This window comes from Cinclus cinclus, chromosome 2, assembly GCF_963662255.1.
Source record: "Cinclus cinclus chromosome 2, bCinCin1.1, whole genome shotgun sequence".
NCBI classification, from domain to species: domain Eukaryota; kingdom Metazoa; phylum Chordata; class Aves; order Passeriformes; family Cinclidae; genus Cinclus; species Cinclus cinclus.
In genome coordinates, this window is record NC_085047.1 from 87,127,237 (window position 1) to 87,149,247 (window position 22,011).

Here is a 22,011-nt window from a genome sequence, read left to right on the forward strand (position 1 = left end):
AAGGACTTGTCTTAGAAACTGTACTGGTCAAATCCCAAACTTCTATAGAAGTTCCTGTAGAAAAGCCTTCATTTTAGTATTTCTAGGTAGGGGGTAGTAAAAAGGGGATTACTTGTAACATAGGACTTGAGAGCATCAATTCATCTTTTGAGTTTGCCTCCCTCCACCCCTGTGACACTGGCAGGTAATCCAGCCTGCTAATGGGGTCTGAGAGCAACTACTCATTTGTTGCCCTCTCCAGAATTTGTTTCTCATCCTGCCTCATTCTGGAACTAGACTTAACATTCCCAGATCCCAAAGCTCAACTCAGCACTTCACTTCGGGGTAGATTTCTTGAGTCAGAAACACGACTAAATGCAGGATCATCAGTTAGTGATCAAGGAGTGTCCAGTCAAGTCCACATAATTCAGCATCAAGAACTGAACAACTGAGATCCTGTTTGGTTATTATTATTGCCTTCATGCTTTTTTTTTTTTAATTATTATTTCATACCAAGCATCAGGCACAGGCTTAAGCACTAATAATTATTAAAGTTATATGCTGAGTTCAGGCATAAGATCTATCACTTCCAAAGCTATACCTGAACATTCCTCATCTCTTTGTTGTCTAACAACCTTTCATGGCTGACACATGCCAGACCAGGTACCGTTCTGTGATTGGTCTAGGCTCATGTCATGCCCATTAGTCAGTCATGTCCTCACATACCTCATCCATCTGCTGTAAGCAGTTAATCAGATAAAACCTGTGTTCCTTCTGGATATTGCAAATCATCACCATCATCTCATCTGTCAGCCATATGGCCACTAGATTGCTGTTGACAAAGTTAATCTTTTTGCTTTTCAAGTCTATTCAGCTGACAGATATTTGAGCTGGTGTTCTCTGTATTGTGTCATGTCTAGTTTACTGTCCCAGGTCTTATAATCATGGATAATTCATTAATTTAACCTGCACAGCAAAATCATTAAGCTCCACCACAGAAGAGTAATTTGTTCCTCACTACTCAAACTAAATGAACTTCCCATTTCTTGGAAAACTTCTACATTTCAGCAAAACAAAAATTTTTGGGTTTGAATTGTTCATCTCAAAAGTAATATGCAGGATGGTGGTGTAACCAAGAGGACTGTTCAGTAACTGCTTTAATGTTAATTCAAGGCAGAATATGCAGAAAGAAGACATGAAAGTAGAGCTGAAGCAAATCTATGAGATTGCTACTTGAAAATAAATTTAAACTTATAGTACAAACAATCTCAACTTCCCTTGTTACCTATGTCCATAGCAGGGGGGTTGGAACTAGATTATCTCTAGGGTCCCTTGCAACCTAGCCCAGTCCCCGAGTCTACCCAAGCCACACATTCCTGCAAACTCCTTGTATCAGCACTAGAGTATGTGTGGTCATCTTACAAGCCTGATGAAGGAACAGGTCCCATGAAGGATGAAGATTAACCTAGAAAAAAACCCATCAGCTTAAAGTGACGTGAAACCACAGACTCCAAGCAGGATTTGCACCGAGTTTGTAATGAGGCTATTCACGTGTAGAACTGAGTAAGTAACCTCCAACAACGCACTCTGCTGGAATCCTGACAAGCCCACGTATTTCCACACAGCGTGCAACTACATTAGAGGTGATTTTATATTTCCATAGCTTATTCAACACAATTAGGGCTCAGTGATGAGTACTGCTAAGACTCATCAATGTTAGAACATTGGTTTCCTGAATTTCATACAACTGGATGCAGGAAAAAGGAGCACTTTTTAATGCATTCAACGAGTTTGTGCATTAAAAAAGGGATCAACGTGAAGCAAGTCTCCTTCATGTATCTCCTACATCAACAGGCAGCTGTGCACATCTTAAGCTGATTGTGTTCTCAGGGTGATCCTGTATGTTAAGACAGAACTGTATATCGCCTGTTAGAAATCTAGAAAGGGCTCATACACACTTTCTGATAGGCTTTATTAATAGAGAAATTAATCCACAGCATCTAGATCTCCTTTGAAAGGATGCAGTAGTCAACATTAGAATGAAAATAATTTTATTTCAATGCACATGAACAGAAACAAAATATAATTTTTTAAACTTAGAGATATATTGCTGGGCTGGCCCAATCACAAGTGTTTTCTTCTACAAGGCAGCAAGACTGACCAGGCCCACTTCACTGCTTTTTGGACCAACTGGATTCAAAGTACCACCTCAAAAGGGTCCTTCAGCACAAAGCAAACAATTTTTTTGAAAATGAAAACTCATCAACTGTTCACCTAGCCAGGAATTTTACATTGTGTCCAAGAAAGATCTCTCTTAAAAATTCTGTCCATAACTGAAGAACAGTACACAGTATGAAGCACTATATCTAAACTTAACAATCAAGGTTTCTCCCAAATACTTTTCTCTATTCTATTCTCTTGTATGAAGCATCTGCTATAATATCCACACATTCACAACCACAGAATGATACAAACCCATGAACAAGGCTGTTTTCAATATGCTTGTTGCTATGTGCCTTTACCTGCTGTATCAGCTCTGACATGCAGCATTTGTAGATGGCAAAAGGGAAAAAACTAATTTCTCTTATTTCAGAATTCAAAGAAGTTATGACTGCTTTTACAACTTATAGTGCAATGCAGTTAATTTATTCAATGGCTTGATATGGCACCATAAGATAAGCAAATATTTCTTAAAATGCACAATTTCTTTACTAATAATTTTGTGGTGCTTCACTGATATTGTAAGTAATAATAAATTTACAAAGACAACTGAAAAAGGAACTGATAGAGAACAATAGGTTTTTTTAAAAGTGCCTGTTACCTGCTTTAATAAAGAAAAACAGAAAAAAAAAACCCTTGTCAGATTAAATCAAAACAATAGGAAGTAGCTCCTCACACAGCACAGTTAAACTGTAGCCTCCTTGCCACATGATGCATATGCCTGGATACTATGAAGATTTGAAGAAATTTTTCTTCCATTATTTTAAGCAGCAAATGCTCTCAGATACGATGTTCCCCAAACCACAGATTGCTCAAAGTAGATTGTGGGGAAGCACTGCTATCTGGACCCTGCTTTCATTCTTCCTTGTGCATCTCCTTTTAGCCACTGAGACTGGATCCTGGGCCAGAGGGACCTTTGGTCTGACTTCATACGGCTGTTTTTATGTTACTTCAGAACATTTCATAATCTTATACTTAAGACAAAGGGCTTAAGTTCATAATTTGCCATGTTGTTTAGTTAGAAGGACTAAGATTTTTAAATTACAAATGACTTCCAAAAGAGAAAAAAATACTTAAGCTTTTTTCTGTTGTGACTCAGTTGTATAAAACTGTATAGAAAAATGAAAATTATATGCACATGTAATGAAAAGCAGTAAGCTTTATAAAAAACATTCTTAGAAATGTACTACGCATAAACAAAAGATGATTTACAAATATATTTAGTGGCTCTTCTAGTCATCATCAGAATCTGAATCATATATCTTTCCTCTGATGGTCTTCTTGTCCAGCTTCGTAAAGCTTGTTCCATATTTCTTTTGACTTTGAAAAGGTGGCTCCATCAAGTTTCCACTACAGGAAAAGGGAAAGACAAGCTGATTAAAGCTATATTCATACAGACAGTAAGCATCATCTCTACTGACCTAATTAGAATGTGCTTCTTCAGAAAAACACATTCTAAGAGAACACAGTGCCTACTTGCTACAGCAACCCTAAGCAGCATAGTGGTGTTGCTAGCATAGCACATTCTGGTCAAAATGGCCTGGATAACTGGAGTTAAGACAGGAGTGTTAAAGTAAACAGCACCTGTGAGTGCAGCTATAGAGAAAAACTGTCTGAAAAGGCTCTTCTGCAAACTGATCATGCTAAAGACAACTATCTGTCAGATTAAACTGTAACCAGGGAATTACAGACAAACTTTTCAAAACAGGTGAGGAGCCACTAGCACAAAAGAAGCCAAAATGTTGCTAACAAGGACTTGGGAGTCAAAACTGGGGTTTGCCAGAAGTCAGTTTATGCTATCTCTGCCTAGGCCAGGCAGAGCAGTTTCCCCCCAGGACTGCACATCTTCTACAGGACTGTGGGGGAACTTGCACCTCAGAGTGCCCCCATGATCCTGCAGGGGTTCTCTCACCAGCATGTGCACCCATGGGAATGGACCCATGTTCCCTGTTGGGAACAGCAGGTTTTCACATAAAGCTGGAGCACCTGCTTCTCTTCCAGCAGGGTTGCACAAGGAAGGGAATCCCCTCTGGCTGCTCACAAAAGGGTGTGCCCTGCTTTTGCTTACATGACCCATGCAGGGTTTGCATCCAAGTGTCAGTGAGTGAGTGAGCAATTACAATTACAACCTTCTGGAATTAGCTATAAAGGGGTATTTAGAAATCTGTGGTTCTTTACAAAATGTGAATACTATTTTGCTGATATTAATCCAATATATACAGTTCACTGATTGTGATTTAATTACATACGTCAACATACCACTTGAATCCTCATTTTGGGCAAATAATATGACCTGAACAGTTTTTCCCCTAAACAAAGCATGCCTTTTCACCACCTGCTATCCCACAGGCTGAAGGAAAAGAACTATTTCTAAGCTCTGAGGAGACCTATGCCTTTTTCATGAATTCCAGAGATTGGGATGTTACTTTCAGAGCAGTGTGGAAATGTGACTCACATTGCAAAGGCAAGGTCTGCCAAAATGAACAAATAACAAAACTGTCCCACTTCACGAGGAGTCAAGAACAAATACACAGTACTAGTAGAGTCAAGTAGAAGTAAAATTATGCCATGAGCCAATGCATCAATATTTATTTAGCTATTTATTTAGCAAACTCAGTGGTGCTTAATACTACTCCAGTGAAGGATTTTTCCCATAAAAGGCTGTTGCTGTCTAGAATATGCACCCACGCTGTCTCAGCATATTTGCTTTTTACTGAACTGGGAAATACCAGTTGTTTTAAAATTACAAATTTCAGTCACTTCACACAACGTTCAACAGCTACTAAGCCAAACTGAGTAGTAGTTTTTTTGGCTTTAAGACACAGTATTTCTTGCCAAAATTTTACCTCACTAGACATTTATTTAAATGCAGTTAATAGAGTTTAAGAAGCACTAAAGACATTCAAAACAATAAAGCAAAATTAACCTAAAAAGAGAGATGATATTTGAGACACATTGGAAAGGAAAGCAGAATTTTGGTAAATAATTTTCCTGTAAAGTTAGGCTGTTGTGGTGACAGGTGTGCTCTACTGCCTTTTGTTCTGTAGTCTTTAATAAGGTACTTATGATGATTATATTGTACTGTTACTCAATTTATTCACACTTAATCAAATTATTTTCCATTTTAGTATTGTTTGTTGGAAAAAAATGTATATTCATATAATACTGACTTAGATGCAGTTTAAGGATGACTAGCTGAGTTTTCTCTGAAGCGGATTAAAAATGCTCAGATTTTACTGCATTGCAACTGTGACATGAAGCATCTATAGATGCTATAGGATTACATTAGATGCACAACTCTGAAACCATATCAGGGCAGCACTGCTACTCCATATACCTCATGACAGGAACTGGGTTTATTTTTATTACTCTACAAGAAGGACAACTCAATGCTTATTACAGTGTCTCAATACTTTGCCAAAGAGATTCTCTTCTTTCCCCTGATGAAGCACACAGATTAAGTAACTAGATTCAACTCTTACATGTCTTTCTTAGTGTACAACACACTGAAGTTACAACCTTTCAGATTCTCCTGTCTGCATACTCATTCTCTTTGTACTTTATCTGAAAATAAAAGAATCACGAAACAATTACCTGTAATTAATTACATCTGCACAGCCTAATCTCCATTCTAAGGTTTCTGTAGTGAAGTCATCAGTGTTACCAAGGTCAGTAAAGCCCACGACGTAGTCTTGTGTTTTTCCATCTTTTATTAGTGCTAGAGTCGGAATTACTTTGATGCGCAGTCTCTCACACAAGAAAGGGGATTTTTCAGCATTTAATTTCAAGAATTTTGTCTCAATGTGCTTTTTTGCCAATACAGTCAAATGTTTGTCCATTATTTGGCACCTGTGGAAAAATTAAACCAAAACAAATAAAGTGTTAGAATAAACTGAAGAATATGCATACAAGAGAAAGTTTAAAAGGAGCAGTAAAGAGCTAGTTCTATCATGTTAATACTTAGACATGACCTTTGCAATTGAGAATTTAGTTTCAAGAGAAACTATGTTTCAGAGGGAGTTGGATTTAATGACTAACAGTGGAACAGCCTGGAGCACCTCTACTGTACAATTATACCATCCCTTTCTCTAATTTCTTCCTAATTACTTTCCATACACCTGGAAATCTTGCTCTCATTTCTTGAGGCCTGCACTTACTGATGACATTTCTTTCTATTGTTCCAGCTCTAGCTTAATTTCCTGTCAACGGGAAAAATTTCTCTACAGATTTCTTCAGACAAGTACTCTGTACTCTCAACGTGCTACAGCATTTTGGATTTTTGCAGTCACTACCTTCACAGCTGAGATGTAGTAACTCAGTGTAAGCAGAAAAAAAAAAAGTGATTTGCACAGGCTGCTTTGCACAGTAGTGCTAAAGGCAAAAATACCTCACTTCTCAGTTGCCATGGAATAGGAGTGAACATACAAATATTGTTTCTCAGCTATAGGACAGTGACACGAACTGCTCAAAATACTTGTCAGATCACAGATCTGTGGACTTGCCACCTGCAATCTCAGCTTTCTGGACAGTCTTCTCTATGCGTTTGGCTTAGCTGCATGAACTCTGTGTGATGCGACTGTCCTTAAACTCAAGATGAGAGCTGAACAGATCAAAAAGCTGGACTGGCAAAGATGAAAGCAACTTGATACGGTGGTTGGTAAACCCAGAACACAAGCTTCAACCTGTTTGCCAGCATGACACACTTTACAAAGCACTTCCTCAGAAGTTCCTTCTCCAGTCTGAGCCTACAGACTGCTGATTGAAAAAACAAGAACCCAAACCTGTCCTAAGCTACTTTATTTGCAGTGACAGCCTTTCACCCTCTTGAGTAAAAACTAGCCAAACAGAACTGCTTTAAACACTAAGGAAATGTAGGACACAGACACCTCACTGCAAAAACCAGCCTTGACTTCTTTCAATTTCTCACAGGGAGGCTGTTTCAGTTTATATTCTATAAGCCAGGGAGAACATAACATCTTTGGGGGGAAAAAGCCCCAAAGAACCAAGACCAGGACAACTGGCTCCTCCTTCTATAAACTACCCTACTTTGCAACTGCAAATTTTAACAGAACACATTGAGAGAGACTCAGTGAGGAACAGACTACAACCTAAAACTTCTGAAATTCTTCCAAGGAAGTGGGACATCCTAGTTTGGGTTCTGATTCTGACTCAGCACATATTCTCAGATTTAGATGTCTCACACTCTAAAAAAAGTGACAGAATCACAAAGGCACAGGCACAAAGGGAAAGCAGCTGCAACTGTTCCTTTCAAAGAAAAAGGTTTAATTCTCAAGATGCCTAGACAAGGTTTTGGTTATTTTTTTTTTTTCCTGTTTGCCAGAACTACCTGGAATATCTTTATCTGGAATAACCAAAGGCATCTCTTTGAAATGCTGCTCTTGTATGATCTATATTTACAGACCTGGCTGCCTCAAACTAAATCAATAATGAAACACAGCAGTCTCTCAAATATTGTCAGAGAGGTTATACACCTATGTTCTAATCAACTATGTAGCAGATGTATTTCAAATCACATTCAGATTAACTGTAGTGGAAAAAATACATTTTAAAACATCAAATGTCTTGAAAAGTGACTGAGATTTATAATGAAGCAATGTGAATACATCTAAAAATGCCTGTTCATGAATGGGATTTGAAAGAATAAAAAAAACACATCTGTTTTTGCAGACATCTTTAAACAAAAGGTTTCTTCAGCACAGCTTATTTACTATACCTGAACGTTGTATCTCTATAGAAATGGCAAACCACATTTTTACTTTCTTTGACTTCTTGGAAAAAGTCTCTCTCACTTGGGATTTCTCTATATTCTCCATGTCCTTTTGAAAGCCACTCCTTTTGGAAAACACAAAAGCAAATAATTAGTATGGAGGTTGTTAGTCTATCTGTTGTGCAAACTCAATAGCTTTTAGAAAATGGAAGAGGGGCCTGCAGTGAAAATCCATTTCATAGAGTAGTGGAGAAACAAATTACTTCCTCCCCTTTAGTTTTATTTTGAAGATACACAGATAAGTCCACTTTCCTTATTTGGAAACATAAATCTTGAACAGAGCTACATAAAATTCTGCAATGCGGCTTCTAAGTGAGATGAGACTAGTTCAAAGAATGCAACAAAAACTCTTGGCATCTGAAATTTTTTTTGTACAGTCAAAGAACTCAAATGTACTCAAGTAATTACATGAATCAAATAAATTTCTTTTAATTTTTTACTCTATGAAAAAAATCAGTGAGAAAGAAATCCTACTATCTCATCTGCAATACATCATGTTTTCCTATCAAATATAAACTGAAGGGATGCTAACATGAACCAGGCTCACAGCAAACCATCCCGAAAACACATGTGCACCAGTAGTCATAGCACTGATGGAGAATCAGAATGTCACAAGCTAAAATGTAGAGGTAACATCAAAAAACTGTCTGATTAAGTGCAAATACAGTTTCCAAAGAGCTAATCTTCCACATTTTTGACAAACACACTTAGGGAAAAAACCCAAAGTTCACTGCAGTGTATTTAAACAAGTAAAGACTAATCTAAATGATTAGAGGTAGTACAGTATGACAAAATTTAACAAAAACCTTCATTTTCCAAGGGGGGAAATATTTAGATAAATCACTGCTCTTAATCTTGCAGCTTTGTCTTAGGAAGGTGAAAGAAAAAGGTTTCCAAGCAAACCAAAGATACTCTGTAAGATAAATTAGGCTAGAACAAAGAATCTCCTGAATATTGTATACATTAAAAATTCATGGAAGTATGATCATATGGAAAAGGCATCATGATGCAAATCAAGAACTCACTGATCCCTCAACAGTGATTATGCATTAATTCCCCTCTAGACAGATTTATTCTGGAATAGTGCCACAGCACACTCCTTTTACTGAGCAGTAGCCTACTTCACATTTGCATTTGAAAGTGTGTGAGAACAGTGACTTAAGACCAAATGACATGAAAGTTGTGCATGAGATCTATCACATGCTCACATCCAAGGACATCCAAGAGTTATGGCTTCTGAAAAAGGAAAAACACTAGAATCAAATATACACTGAACTTCAAATATACACTGAATATAGAAGTTCTGAATACACTGAACAAGCGAATAGTGTGCTACTTTGTCTACTTCCATGTTTACAGAACCAAAGCTGCTGGCACTGCTTGTCCTCCAGCATCCCAGCCATGCCATATCAATCACTGCATCGCCATTTCAAAGTCTGGCATCTGTTTTTACGGACTCCATCACAGCCAGACATCTCCTTTCAGCCAAGTCACTTCTCCCCCACCACAATCAATTTCTTGTTTAGGTTAGCTCAGATGGAATAGGCTGAGAAACCTACAGCTTCCCTACTTATAATTCAGGTCTCGCACCATGTTACCAAAATTATGGTGTAAACTGTTGTACAAAAAGAGCTCCGAGGGAACATAAAGACCACCTAATTTGACATGAGGTGTCAGATCCCAAGAGAGATTCTTTCCTCTAAGGGGAAATGAGCAGTCATACCAAGACAACAACTTCATTGGCTTAGAAGGAATGTGAAAAATTATTCCAGCCTAGGAACATGGAAAAATCCTGTCACACCCTTCTACAAAATACCTTAACAGGGGGCACATATCACATGCTGCAAGTAACAATTCAGAAGCTTCAAAAGGAAGCTTCAGAACAAAGACACTTCAGAAGGAGCCTAAAGCCTTATGGTTAGGCTGCCTACAGGACTTATGCTTCCAGATAGCAATGTTCAGTGAACGCAGACACACTCAAATCTCTGTATGAGGTTTGTTATCCTACCCTTATTGTAAGAATCACAGAGGTGATTCTTTCCTCCTGTTAAAAAAACACAAAACATGCACACATGGACAGACACTTACTTTCCTGGATGATTTAAAATTAATAAGCACAGAAAGGAGAAAAAGAGGGAAAAATCCACAAAACCAACTGAACAACCCCAAAACACTTAGTTCACATATAAAATTTCCCAAGAGTTTCCAAAAAGTCTGCTACACTCTACACAGCAAGAGCCGATACTACAGAAATTACTTGTTTCTGCTGCTGGCTCTTTCTTAGGGCCTCAAGCCTCCTCTGTTTAAGGTGTTCCAATTCATCTTCATCCATTTGGTCCAGCTTCTGTATTTCAGCATCCAGATGTTCCTCCACAACCTTGGCTGACTGAAGTATTTCATTCTCCAGAACTTTTTGAAGGATATCAACAGGGGTATCAGCAGCCATCTTTAGCTGTAAAGTGGTCTCTTCAGAGCTGTGGAAACAGTGATACAAGGAATTAACATTTACACAAACAATTAACACCCAGACCTCTCTTTGCTTGCAGTTCATACTATAGAAAAACCAAGTGTTCTGCTATTTGAAGACAGGAGTAGTTAGGAGATAGTTCTTTACTACAACCCACTTTGGAGAATATTTTCATGATGAACACAGATGGCAAATACACAAGTCAAGTCCTATTATTTCAGCCACAAAAGCAACTACTAAAAGTGCACAGGAACCTAAAACTGCTTGTTAACATAAAAAAGAAAAATTCACCAATTCCGAAAGGCTGCTCATCTTGAGCTACATGTACCTACTTTAACAAATATTCGAAACAAGAAAATTCAGTTGGAAAGCTCCAAGCTGCTGGGAGGAGGTATAAGATGACTCAGAACAAGTCTAACCAATGCTCAGTATGTAAGTTTGTGCCAGCAGTTTAAACACAATTACTTAAAGCTCCTCAGGCACATTAACATATTTAAATCTGAGTTAACGCTCCTCTCCTCAGCTACAAGACAAGGTGCTCAACAGAAAATGCTCTTAGGCCAGTACACTGCTTTAATTAGTTCCAGAAAATTGCTATTGCAAACAGCACCCTATGGCAGCCATCGAGAGGATTTAAAAGCCACTACCTAATTGCTGTGTGAAGAAAAACAGCAAAAATAATTTTCTCTAAAGTTCTCCCTGCCCAAACACATCAAAAGACACAAAATTAGAGTGCATGAAGAGTTGTGACAACACAATTGCCTGTTCTCCCCAATAAACTTACGCTGCAAAGAATTATCAGTGTAGAGACTGACAGTTCTGAAACAGTGACAGTGCACAGCCAGCCTACTCAGACTCTCAACCTGCTGAGCACAGATCTAAACAGTGCCGCATTTGGGCTCCAGGGTACTCTTGGCTGTATTTCAAAGCAGGCGAACTGCGAGCGTCACTCACTGGCTCTGTGAACACGCTGCACACACAGGCAAGGGAAACATTCGAAGTAAGGACGGGTAAAGCACCCAGATGACGGCAGCAGCCCAGGCGTAGCGCGGCACCAGCACTGCCCGGCCCACTGCCACACTCACTCTGCCTCCCTACTCCCTCAGATGATAACCACAAAGTCTCTTCGCCCGCCCCCTTTCTTGCGTTTCCAGAGGGAGTATGAACCTTGCCGGCGAAAATCACAGGCCGGCAGGTCTGCAGGCGACGGAGAGACCCTGCTCAGCTGGGGCAAAGGGAGGCTCGTTCTCCAAGCAAACAGGGAGAGAACAGGACCAACCCCCGCCAGTCCCCACCGCAACCCGAGGTGCCCAGCAGTCTCCCGGCTCCTAAGTCGCGGAACCCCGCGTGTCAAGACGCCTTTCCTACGCAGCCGGGAGCCTCGGCACCACCGGCGGGGACGCGGTTCCCGCCGCTCGGCCGGGAAGGGGCTCCGAGGGTCCCGGACCAGGGGAGGCGGCACACGGCGGGGGCACTGCGCAGGCGCCGCGTGCCTCCCTCAGCGGAGGCTACACACAACGCCACAACAGACAATCCACCCACCCGGCTCGGGATGAACTTCCAGCGGCGCCGCGCCGCCCCGCCCTCCCCGCCCCGGGCGCGGTGCTGGTGGTGTCGCCGCTCGCGGCCGCAACCCGGTCCCGGCAGCCACCGCTCACCCTCCGCTTCCTCGCGCGCCGGCCGCGCCCCTCCACCGCTATCGCGAGAGTCAGCGGGGGAGGGGAGGGGGGAACCGCGCGCGCCTGGAAGTCCCCCCCCGGCGCGCTGATTGGCCGGCAAAACGGACGCGCGCCCCTGCGGGAGGCTGCGCGCGCACCCGCGGAACTACCACCCCCCCCCCCCGCCACGCCCCGTGACGACGCGCTGACTTGGCCGCGGGCCCGCTGGCGCGCGTGCGCCCCGCGCCGGGTGCGTGCGTGCATGCGTTAGGCCACACCCGCGGGAGGAGCACGGCTGGCCCGAGGTGGCCGCCCCACCCTCCGCACCGCCGCAGCTCCGTCCCGAGGCGTCCCCGCCTCCGCAGCACCCGCCCGCCGGGGCGCTCCTATTCCGTCTCCCGCCGTGCATGCGAGGGGCGGGGCAGAACACGCCCCGTTCTTCCAAGCGACTTTCCCGTCGCGTAGGCTGCTCTGGCGGCTGCGGAGGGGACGGTGGCAGCGTCCGCTGGCGTCTTTGCTCTCTGGCGGTTCCTGCTCGGGGTTGGGTGTGAGGCCGAGGCCGACCCCGGCGGGGATGTGGCGGTCGGGAGCGTGAGGTAAGTCCCACCGCGGGAGCCGTGCAGCTCCGGCGGGCTCGCCGAGAACCGGGCTGTGCTGCAGCAGCTGCGGCCCGCCGTCTCTTTGCTTCTTCCGGTGAGTGCAGTGGAAGATCCGCTGATATTAATAATGGGATATTAAAGTGGTTTTTTTTTAACAAGAGAGCAAATAATAGCAACAAAACAACAATAAGAATAAAAATTACCAACACACGTGTTCTGTTTCTTCTTTCTTAGAAATCTGGCTGCCCGGTACCGGAATGCGCTGACGGGGAGGGCGCGGTGGAAAGATAAACTCGGCCTTATCTGCGGTCGGCTGGGAGCTTGGGTGGGAAGCACTGATAAGGAACTACAGCTGTATAAAGGCAAAGGAAAGTAAGGAGTCAGGGTGCTAGGGAGCGAAGCAGTATGGAGATGGCGATCCTGAGGCTGAAAGGTATAGAGAACAGCGAGCGAGCCTCTTGCTCTTTTCACCGAAGGAGTTACGGCGGCAGGGTGATGACAACAACACGTGCAGCTCTCAAAGTCTGTTAAATAAATACATAAAATGATGTCTGTGCTTCCTTGTGAGCGTTGTTATTTCTGCTCCATCTTGCTTTGCTCCGGAGGAAGGTAGCCGCAAGAAGGTGAGGTCGAACCTGAGAGCCCCTCCGCCCCAATACATAGTGCTTGCTGTCTCGCTTCCACGCTTCTGAACGCCGGCCACCTCCTCCTGTCCCGCAGCAGCAGACCCAGGCTTTCCTGTGAGAGGGCGCAGCACCCTAGGCTCCTTGGAGAGGAGTGTGAAGGGAAAAGTTTGTACACAGAAAATGTGGCAAAGGGGAAGGAACGACTGTACTTTAAATGTCTCCCTTTCCTGGTGGTCCGTTAGGTCATTGCCGTGAACCCAGTGCTGCCTCCAAGGGCATCCTGCTAGGAAAAAGGCCAGTCACCTCAGGGTAGATGGCAGAGTTCTGGTTACGCTTCACTTACAGGGCAGGCGAGGCGGATGACGGACCAGATGAGGTCCGTGAAGGGCTGGGGGAGTGTCCTGGGCATGTACCGCACCAAAATTACTTCCTGGTCACTGTACTGCTGCCCTGCTCCATAAAAACGGCCTCCTTAGCCTCTCCATTCCCCCACTTTGGCTTAGCTGTCCCATTTGTCTCCAGATAAACCTTTTCAAAGGTGTTTGTTTTTACTATCCGTCAGGTTTCATTGCCAAACGGGCCGCAACCCTGACAGGAAGTCCTGGGGCCCCCGGGAAGGCTGGAGGGAAACTACAGACTGGGGGCATCATTTAGATATTTCTCGGGGCTGCCAGTGGACCAGGAGGGAAGCTGCAAGATCCGGGACGTCACTTAGACATTTTCCGGGGGCTGCCCGACGTCCAAACGGAGGTGAACAAAGCCTGTTTCACGAAGCCGGTCGGTCTCCGGAGCAGCCGGGGCCGGGCCCGTTCCCCCTCCGGCCGGCAGGAGGCGCTCTCTCAGAGGCCCGCGGCGCGGGCGGGGAGGGGCCGGGGCCGGGGCCAGGGGCGGGGCGGAGCGGAGGGGGGGCGCGTGCGCGGCGCGCGGCGGTGCCATATGCGCGGGGCGGCGCGCGGGGCGGCGCGCGGTCAGCGCTGAGGGGTCGCGCGCGCCGGTGCCGCCGCCATGGGCAAGAAGCAGAAGAACCGCAGCGAGGAGAGGTGAGGGATACGGGGAAACGCCCTCCCACTCCCCCTTCCCGCCGTAGGGACCACCGTACCGGGCCGCCCGCGGCGGCGTGACACGGCCCACACGGCGCTGAGTCAGGCGCCGGGCCCGGCCGGGGCTCGCGGCCTCAGCGCAGGCGGGGCGCACCAGGCCCGGCTCGGCCCGGCCGTGCGTGTGTTTGCCCGTGAAGGGGCAGGCGGCTCGATTTCCAGCTGGAAAATAGCTGTTTAGTGCGATTGAAGTGATTCAGATGTGGGTCTCTTAATTATTTTTTATCTCGTGCTGGGCGTTAGTGCTGTAGATCGTGCTGTGACACTGATACCTGCATGTTTCATGTGCTTGCTTAATAAATGCAGATGGTGGATATTTTAGTGGTTGGAGGATAAGAGAGTCGCCTCTATCGTTATAGTCACATAGTCGTGGATAATGCCCTGTGAACTTTTTTTGTGTGGAAGAGTTTCCTATAAAGGTAGCTGTATGAACCATATGGAATGCCGACCGAATGACATTGTGTATCTATGTACTACCAGGAGAGAATTTATTTTTACTTGTCACTATAAAGTAATAATACAAAGAAACAATCCGTTTAAAGAGTATTTCTAGTTTTTAATAGTGGCAGGTAGTTAAACGAAAACTGATGTCTTGAAACGTGTATGAACTAGAAATTACAGCGTTTTTTCCTTGAGCCATTAAGTGTTTCTCCTCTGGAAGTTCTCCCCATGACAGCTGTGTCATAAAATGCTGTTTAATCTCTGAGAACTTATTACTTAGGCATGTATTGATGCTTACTTGTCAGGTAAGGGTATAAACTGTTTCAGTTTCGCCAGTCCTTTCTGGATAATGAGTATTTTCTCAGTGAAGTATTTTCCTCATCTGCCTGTTTTTCCTGATGCCTTTTGTCATGCCGTGTGTGTATTGCTTTTTAGTGTCATTATCAACTTGTTTCATGGGCTGTATTTCACAGGAATATCTTGAGAGCAGCTCTGGTGAGGAGGTGAGTTGTGTGACTTGAGAAAGTAGAGGGAAGGGTTGGATATTTGTGCTCTAAAGGAATGAAGACCTAGTGCCTGTCTTTGTAGGCAGTGTGGTAGATTCCAGATGTATGAAAAAACCTTTGGGTACTGAAACTTTGCTTCTTGAGGCTGTTTCACAGGTAGTGGCTGGTGTGTAGGGAACACTTTGAATCTTGGTGCCTGCTGGATGCTTTGTCCTCTCTGTGTATCTCTGTAAATTACTGAGCACAGGCCTCTGGTGTGCTACACACGAAATGTCGTTTGTGTTTAAAAATGGAAGCATACCTTAAAGGAAATGTCAAGAATTTCTTGTTAGAGTAGTTGAAATCTTTATTATTACGTCAGATCTTAATGTTGCAAAAAAGAAAGGACAGTAGTGCAGTAACAGTATTTGTGCTCCTTGTTGCCAAGTCCTAAGGTCAGTGGTTTCATCCTGGTGGTAGTGGTGAGCTGCTGCAGAGTGTTGTCAGCATCAGGTGTCCTTCACCGGGTGCGTGTGATTGCTCATGGTTGTGGTTTCATCTTCCTTGCTCCAAGATCCACTTGAGATCGTTTTTATGTGATTGTTAATGTGACTTTGCTCTTCACTGATTATTCCGTGAAGCTTTGTGGTTGGCTGCCTCCATTTGTTAGCTCCACAGTACATCCAAATAAGAGAGAGACACTATTAAATACTATTGCTTTCTTGTTTGTTACCCCTAAAACAAATTTTCTTTAGGTCTGCATTTCTTTTAGCCAGTGTCTCTCAAGTTGTGGAGTGTCCTGTGTCTGTAGGAGCAAGTCTGTAGAAGCCATCTCTGTTTATCCCACATACCTGTGCCCTGCTGTGTCTTGTCTCCTCCATTCTCAAGGCCACTGCTCCCGTACCAGGCCTGTATTCCTTGACATTATTGTTGTGGACTTCTGAATATCACACTCTGTGCAGTGGCTGTCACTGATTCTATATGAAACTATGGTTGCAGCGTGCCCTAAACAAAAGTAGAACCAATTAGGCATAGGCACCTGATTAATTAGAGAAATTGCTGTCACAGCTAAATCAAGGAACAGTTGTAGGTAGGTCAGAAGTTCAGTCAAAGTAAGCCTTGACAGGCTTTAGTTCCAGGGTCTTGCAAATGCAGTACTGAGCTTAGGAATTGCTCCCAGCAGTGACAGTACAGTCACAGGGCTACACAGTTGTATGGCAGGGAGAGGGATGATGTGGAAGAAGAACATAAACAAGAATGTGTTTGATAAAAGAGGACCGGATGGTTACACTGTCAGTGTTTTATAGCAGAGGGCTTGAGGGATGGAAGTGAGGATGGACCTGGAAGGCCAATGATGTTTTGGAACAGGTGTTACCTGCAGAGATAACTTTCATTTTCTGGTGGTCTTGGTTCTAGGTAACATCTTGTGAATATGAAATTCCTCTGAGAGGGAGGGTGTGCTGCAATCTGTGGCTTGAATCTGAAGTTTGAAAATGCCTCATCAGTTTCCCCTCTCTTTGCTGTAAAGTGAGAGAGGGATGACACTGTGTGATCAAAGGCTTCCAGGTGGATTTGCTTGCTGCATCTTTACTTCTGTGCCATATAGTGCTGTGCTATTTAATCCCCCCTTTTCCTTTCTTTTTTTTTCCCCCAACAGTTATGTTACAGGAACAATTCCTTGTATTCTTTTTGGCTGCAGCTCCCAAAGTATGTGACAGCTCATGGGTACAACTTGTAGTGCAGAGGGAGCATGTGGAAATATGCAGGTGGTTATGTTTATGCTGTGAATATTTGTTTGGGAATTGATGTGATGACAGGAAAGTGATTTTCTGCTTGACACACTGAGACAAAATATTTAAGGTACAAGTAATCTTTGCTCTGCTTTTCTCCCCTCAGCCCCATAGCTTTGCTTCTGTAGTGGAGTTTCCTCCTCCCCTGTTTCTGCTGGGTATGGTAGCGGTCATATCAGTGGGTATTGATGTGTGCTGAGAAATGAGGCTGAGGATGAATTTTTGTCCCTATGTACTTATACCTTGTTTCTATAACAAGACCCTGAGTGAGATGATAGCTGTGATGAACAGGAAAAAAATGAAAAATGCAAGACTGGCCTGTTATGAGTACGGATTGCTACCTGAACACTACACTTCTGTTCATACTATACTAGCACCTCTGTTATGCCTTTCTGGAGCTCTGTTAGTGGTTCTTGCTGCTTGATTGCTGTGCATCTGCCAATAAATAACATTTATCTAGAATGGTCAGATACATGGTCACTTTGTGATGTGTTAGATGCTTCGTAGAGTCTTGGATCAAAATAGCCCCAAAGCCTTAGGGAAGTTGCTTTAACTGTTTCCTATTTAATTTTTCAGTTTGTGGTGATCAGTCATTTTCAAATGAAGTTTCATAGCAAATATTTCAATGAAAATACGAGATCTTGAGTTTTCAAGCTTTCCTAATTGAAGGACAGGTGCTCTGATGTATAGTCTAGTTCCTTTTGGGAGGAGTGTTATGCTTTGGTTCTTTGATATGGTTGTAACAGCAGAAGGTATGTCAAGGTTCTATCCTACTGTCTTTGGAATTTTGTTAGGAATTTTTTTTAATGTATGTGAAGAAAGGCTGTTTGTTACAAGATACAGAATTCTTCTTTGAATCTGAGCCTCAAATTGCTGCTGTAGACTTCCTAGTGAGTGTGCTATGTACTGTTACAGATTATTCCTTGTCTAGAATATGGATCTTTCCTGTTGAAGGTGTTAGCTTTTCATGTGTTTTTCCTGTTCTCCCAGCTTTAAGTCACCTTCTTGTTCTCTTAATAGTTTTCCTTAGCTTCCAGTAGGTAGTATTTAGCTGTGTTTATTCTTCTGCCCTTTAATAATGTGACCTGTTACCTAGGCATTCCACTCTGATCCTTCATGCTTATTGCTTTAGAAATTACAGGTGCTTGGCTGGCTGTGATTCTGCAGCCAAGAGTGAACACTGCTGCTAAAGTAAGACTTACAGTGCTCTTACTGATGCTGTGTGTTGCTTTCTGGCTGGTGTTGTTTGCTAGTCAGTATGTTTGGTTCCCTTTCTATTAGTGTGTTAAGTAAAAGCTTCTCAATGTTGTGTAGGAAAGTTCTGTGAATGCTGGAGCATAGTTTGGAAACATTCTGTACACCAGAGTGTCATTGTAAGTTATCTGCTTCTCAGAATATTTCCACAAGCAAAGCTTTGCAGCTTCATCAAGGAGAATAGCTGATAAACCCTTGAAATCCCTGTTTTTCCAATCTCAGCTGGAAGATGAAAGATTTTTTTTACTGAAAGATGGAGTAAAATAATACAAAATAAATTTGCCCTTACAGAAATTTGTTGTCCTGTTCTATGCAAATGTATATTTCGGTTCCCCCAAACCTGTAGTTTTTAACACAGACATCATATATACTTATGTATTTCATGTATATACTTGTTGGACTTTTATTTTAAAGCAAAGCATCATTGTAAAATGTCTTTAAGGGTCATGAAATATCTGTGGTAAGGGCAGCATAAACAAACACTGCACTACACTAGGGAGATTGTAAGAAGCAGCTTTTCTTGTGGAAATCTTTATTCTTTTCATTATCTTCATGATGGCATCTAAATCTCACATGTAACTATTGTTTATGAAAAACATGAAAATAATACATTGCAACCCATCAGGAATTGCAGAATCTGTTTTTGTTTTGTTTTGGTTTTTTTCCAGTTCTGTGAGGACTTCTGATAGCCTGAAATACGTTTCTTTAAATACATGCCATAAGGTGAAGTATTTGTTTTAATTATAGCTAGTGTAGGGGGGCATCATTTGCTCTTCAGTATTATAGGCAGTGTAAAGTGTAGCTCTTAAGTTGTTTTACATTGTGGTTTTGTGGTATATTTTCATTTTATTCAGTGAGATGTGTAGGATATGGAAGTTGTGAAACATGAGCTTGATGGTAGTTTTTGTTGTCTTTGCACTTTTCTTAAACAAAAAAAAAAGACCCAAAAAAACTAGTTCAGGGAAGACTGAATGCTAGTTTTTTACTTAGTGTTTCATATTCCATGGTTTTAGTAATCTTTTCTCTTCAAATGTAAACACATAAACTGAACCTTGAAGAGCTGCTTTATCCCAGAGAGCAGTGTTGTCAGATACTAGCCACGAAAGAAGCTTTTTTATCTTCAAGTTTTGCTGTATCTTTGTTTAAATGGGAATTTTAGGTTGTGGGATTGTGGTGTGTGTTTTTTTTTCCTTTGGTGATTTTTTTTTCTTCTTTTTCAGTTGATTGTTTGTTTGGTTTGGTGGGATTTTTTTTTTTTTTAAAATTGGGTTATATGAAGGAGACTTCTTATTTTTCTAAAATCTGTTTGGGTTAAAGGTGTAGTTATCTGTCTATTTTTTTTTTCCAAAAGGTTTTGCTCAGCTGATAGTTATGCTACTCTTTTTCCCCAGCCAAACTTGAAAGAGAAGGCATGACTCTTCAATATTAATAATGGAATCATTATCTTGGGAGCCTGAATGAAAAGCAATTACCCTTTTACTAAGATTTTACTTCCTTGCTCTCTTGTAATTAGGTAGCTTCATCAGCTTCCTTCATCTGTGAAAAATCACAAAGGTGTAGTTCCATGTAAAACTTGGTTCAGTTGAGCTGCTGGACATTTCAAAGCCTATGGTGTTACTCTTGCTGTCCCCAGCTGCCAGCTGTACCTGCTTCCATTGCATGCACTGAATGCACTTCAGTGCTTATGGGCCCACTGCACAAATCAGATATTTTCATCTGCTTCCCAAAACGGCAGGCCAAAAGGACTTGTGGCCACAGGATTGCCTGAGCTGGTATGAGGGGAAAGTGTGGCTGAGAATGAGCGAGAAGTAAATTCTTCCCTCCTGTATACCCTAGTTTGAGGAAAAGGCAAGAGGAGGGTGCCTTGTTTCTGGGGCTGTGATTTTATTTTTAGTCTTTAAATGCTCTCAGCAGCAGTGGTGGGTTGCATAGCTGGTGCTCATGTGGACGCTCTATTTTCTGGGCTGAGAAAGGAGCACAGTTCATTCTTTCCTGAATTTCAAGCTGTCTCAGTCATATGTAAGTTAAATGTTATCAGTGGAATAAAAAACAAAACCAAGAAAAGAAGCTTGTGGCGTTTATGTATCTTGATAGGCCAAAGTGAGAAAAAGGCCAGGGCTTTGTTTTCATGTTTTGAAAAGCCTTGCTGAGTCAGCAGATGCCTGCATTTTTCATTTCATAACCAACTTATAGAACAAGTTGGTGATGTGGGGTTTTGAACAATAAATTATTACTTCCAAAGTGGCTTATGTGTTGGCAAAGTTTCCAAAAGTTGCTCTAGAAGAACTTGAACTGGCATTCTGTCTTACATACAGCCTTGATACTACTGGTGAAAACAAGAAGTATGTCATTCATCATTGGCAGCTCGCTGGTTTTGGATAATCTTGTATTTAGAAATGCATCTTACTACTGGGCTTATGGCTCACATACATGGAGGATGGGTAAGGTGCTCTAGAGAGACAATGATAAAGATCTGTCTAGAGGTATTAGTTTTACTTGGTCTAAAACAACTGCAAAACCAAACCCGAATACATGGAAATAGATGGTTCACCTTTTCTTCAATCTTTTTGAAGGTCAAGGACATTTTTTCTTAAGCGAAGAAAATTGCTTGGTGACAGTGATGTTGCCTTGAAGGAGATTAGAAGAGCTGGCATCATGTAACTGATGAAATATCTCCAAGCTTGCCTCAGTAAAAATAAGTCTTCTGATTATGCAGGAATGTGGGCAATGAGTTCACAGCAGTGATGCAACTTTTCTTGCTGTGTCAACTTGCTGACTCTTCTGCCCCTTGCACATGAAAGTTTAGTTTGTTTTAGTCTGTTTTTAATTGTACAGTGTTTTCTTATGTTTCAACTTCACCTTAACATAGACAGCTGAAAACCAATCCTAAGGAAAGATTTTTAGCATGATTTGAGTTAGCATGTTAACTGTAAGATGAAGGCAAGCATAAGTAATTGTGTTTGTGTTGCTCAGTGCAAAGGATCAAAAAGTGCTTTTAACTTTTTAGTCTGTATACTACAGACCAAAAACTACACTGTGCACTGCACTAAACTGTACACTTCAGTTTTGGTTTCAGCAGGACAGTGTTATCCTGTTGACTTTGTTTGCAAAGCTGGAAGTTGAATTTCCAGTACTTTAGGGATTGTCTCATTTTAAGCTGAATTATTCCATTTAATTTTTGCAGTTTCATTTACCTAATTTCAGTAGAGTCAAATTGGTATGAATGAAGCCAACTCTGCTCCTTTGTATAATCCTATTGCTCCACTCTTTCAGTTCATGAATGGATTAGTAGTTTTTCTTTGCCCTTTCCATCTCTGTCATGTGTAGCTGCATGGTGCCTGTTTGTAGTGAAGTTTTTCCTCTGTGTTTGGGGATATGTATTATAGATACTGTAATAAGTGTACTGGAAGTCCTAATTGTGTGTATTCTGAAGAAAGCATAGGAGGAAAACATGCATTCTTGCTGGTGGTCTTGCTAATATACTGAGCTTGTCTGTTACTGGAGAGTCTGTGAAGTGCTCTTGGTCAGTTGGCTTTCCTTCACTAGAACTGGCATGGAAAGCTGGAGGAGCTTGTTTGGCAAGGAAGGGCAATTAGGCATTTTAGCT

The 22,011-nt window shown here is 42.4% G+C and overlaps 2 protein-coding genes and 1 long non-coding RNA gene across 8 annotated transcripts in view; 2 read left to right on the forward strand and 1 right to left on the reverse strand.

Annotated features, from left to right (window-relative positions):
* Window positions 1-1,927: 1,927 nt before the first annotated feature.
* TXNDC9 (thioredoxin domain containing 9) lies at window positions 1,928-12,948 on the reverse strand. 4 transcript variants are annotated; one of them, XM_062487881.1, is made up of 5 exons: window positions 12,915-12,948; window positions 10,245-10,461; window positions 7,934-8,052; window positions 5,794-6,048; window positions 1,928-3,549 (listed from the first exon to the last, which is right to left on the reverse strand). In XM_062487881.1, the coding sequence occupies exons 2-5, from the start codon at window positions 10,431-10,433 to the stop codon at window positions 3,432-3,434; spliced, it is 681 nt and encodes a 226-aa protein (XP_062343865.1). In that variant the 5' UTR covers window positions 10,434-10,461; window positions 12,915-12,948; the 3' UTR covers window positions 1,928-3,431. The 4 variants fall into 4 exon arrangements, with proteins under 4 accessions (XP_062343865.1, XP_062343864.1, XP_062343862.1 ...); XM_062487880.1 differs by lacking the exon at window positions 12,915-12,948 and adding an exon at window positions 12,113-12,136; XM_062487878.1 differs by lacking the exon at window positions 12,915-12,948 and adding an exon at window positions 11,997-12,100.
* On the forward strand, window positions 12,440-13,259 carry LOC134041318 (uncharacterized). The gene is made up of 2 exons (XR_009932981.1): window positions 12,440-12,708; window positions 12,946-13,259. It is a non-coding gene; the product is annotated as an uncharacterized LOC134041318 (long non-coding RNA).
* Window positions 13,260-14,247: 988 nt separating this feature from the next.
* EIF5B (eukaryotic translation initiation factor 5B) overlaps window positions 14,248-22,011 on the forward strand; it is a 35,309-nt gene continuing 27,545 nt past the window's right edge. For all 3 annotated transcript variants that reach the window (XM_062487874.1, XM_062487876.1, XM_062487877.1), the window contains exon 1: window positions 14,248-14,377. In XM_062487874.1, the coding sequence (XP_062343858.1) occupies window positions 14,343-14,377 (35 nt within the window). In that variant the 5' untranslated portion in view covers window positions 14,248-14,342. The remainder of the gene's footprint in view (window positions 14,378-22,011) is intronic.

Coding starts and splice junctions, on each gene's coding strand:
- TXNDC9 (XM_062487881.1), bottom strand. CDS start 10,433: ATGGCTGCTGATACCCCTGTTGATATCCTTCAAAAAGTTCTGGAGAAT. Junction 6,049..7,933: donor TATAGAGATACAACGTTCAG/GTATAGTAAATA, acceptor ATTTTTCCACAG/GTGCCAAATAATGGACAAAC. Junction 3,550..5,793: donor GCAGATGTAATTAATTACAG/GTAATTGTTTCG, acceptor CTTTTCCTGTAG/TGGAAACTTGATGGAGCCAC.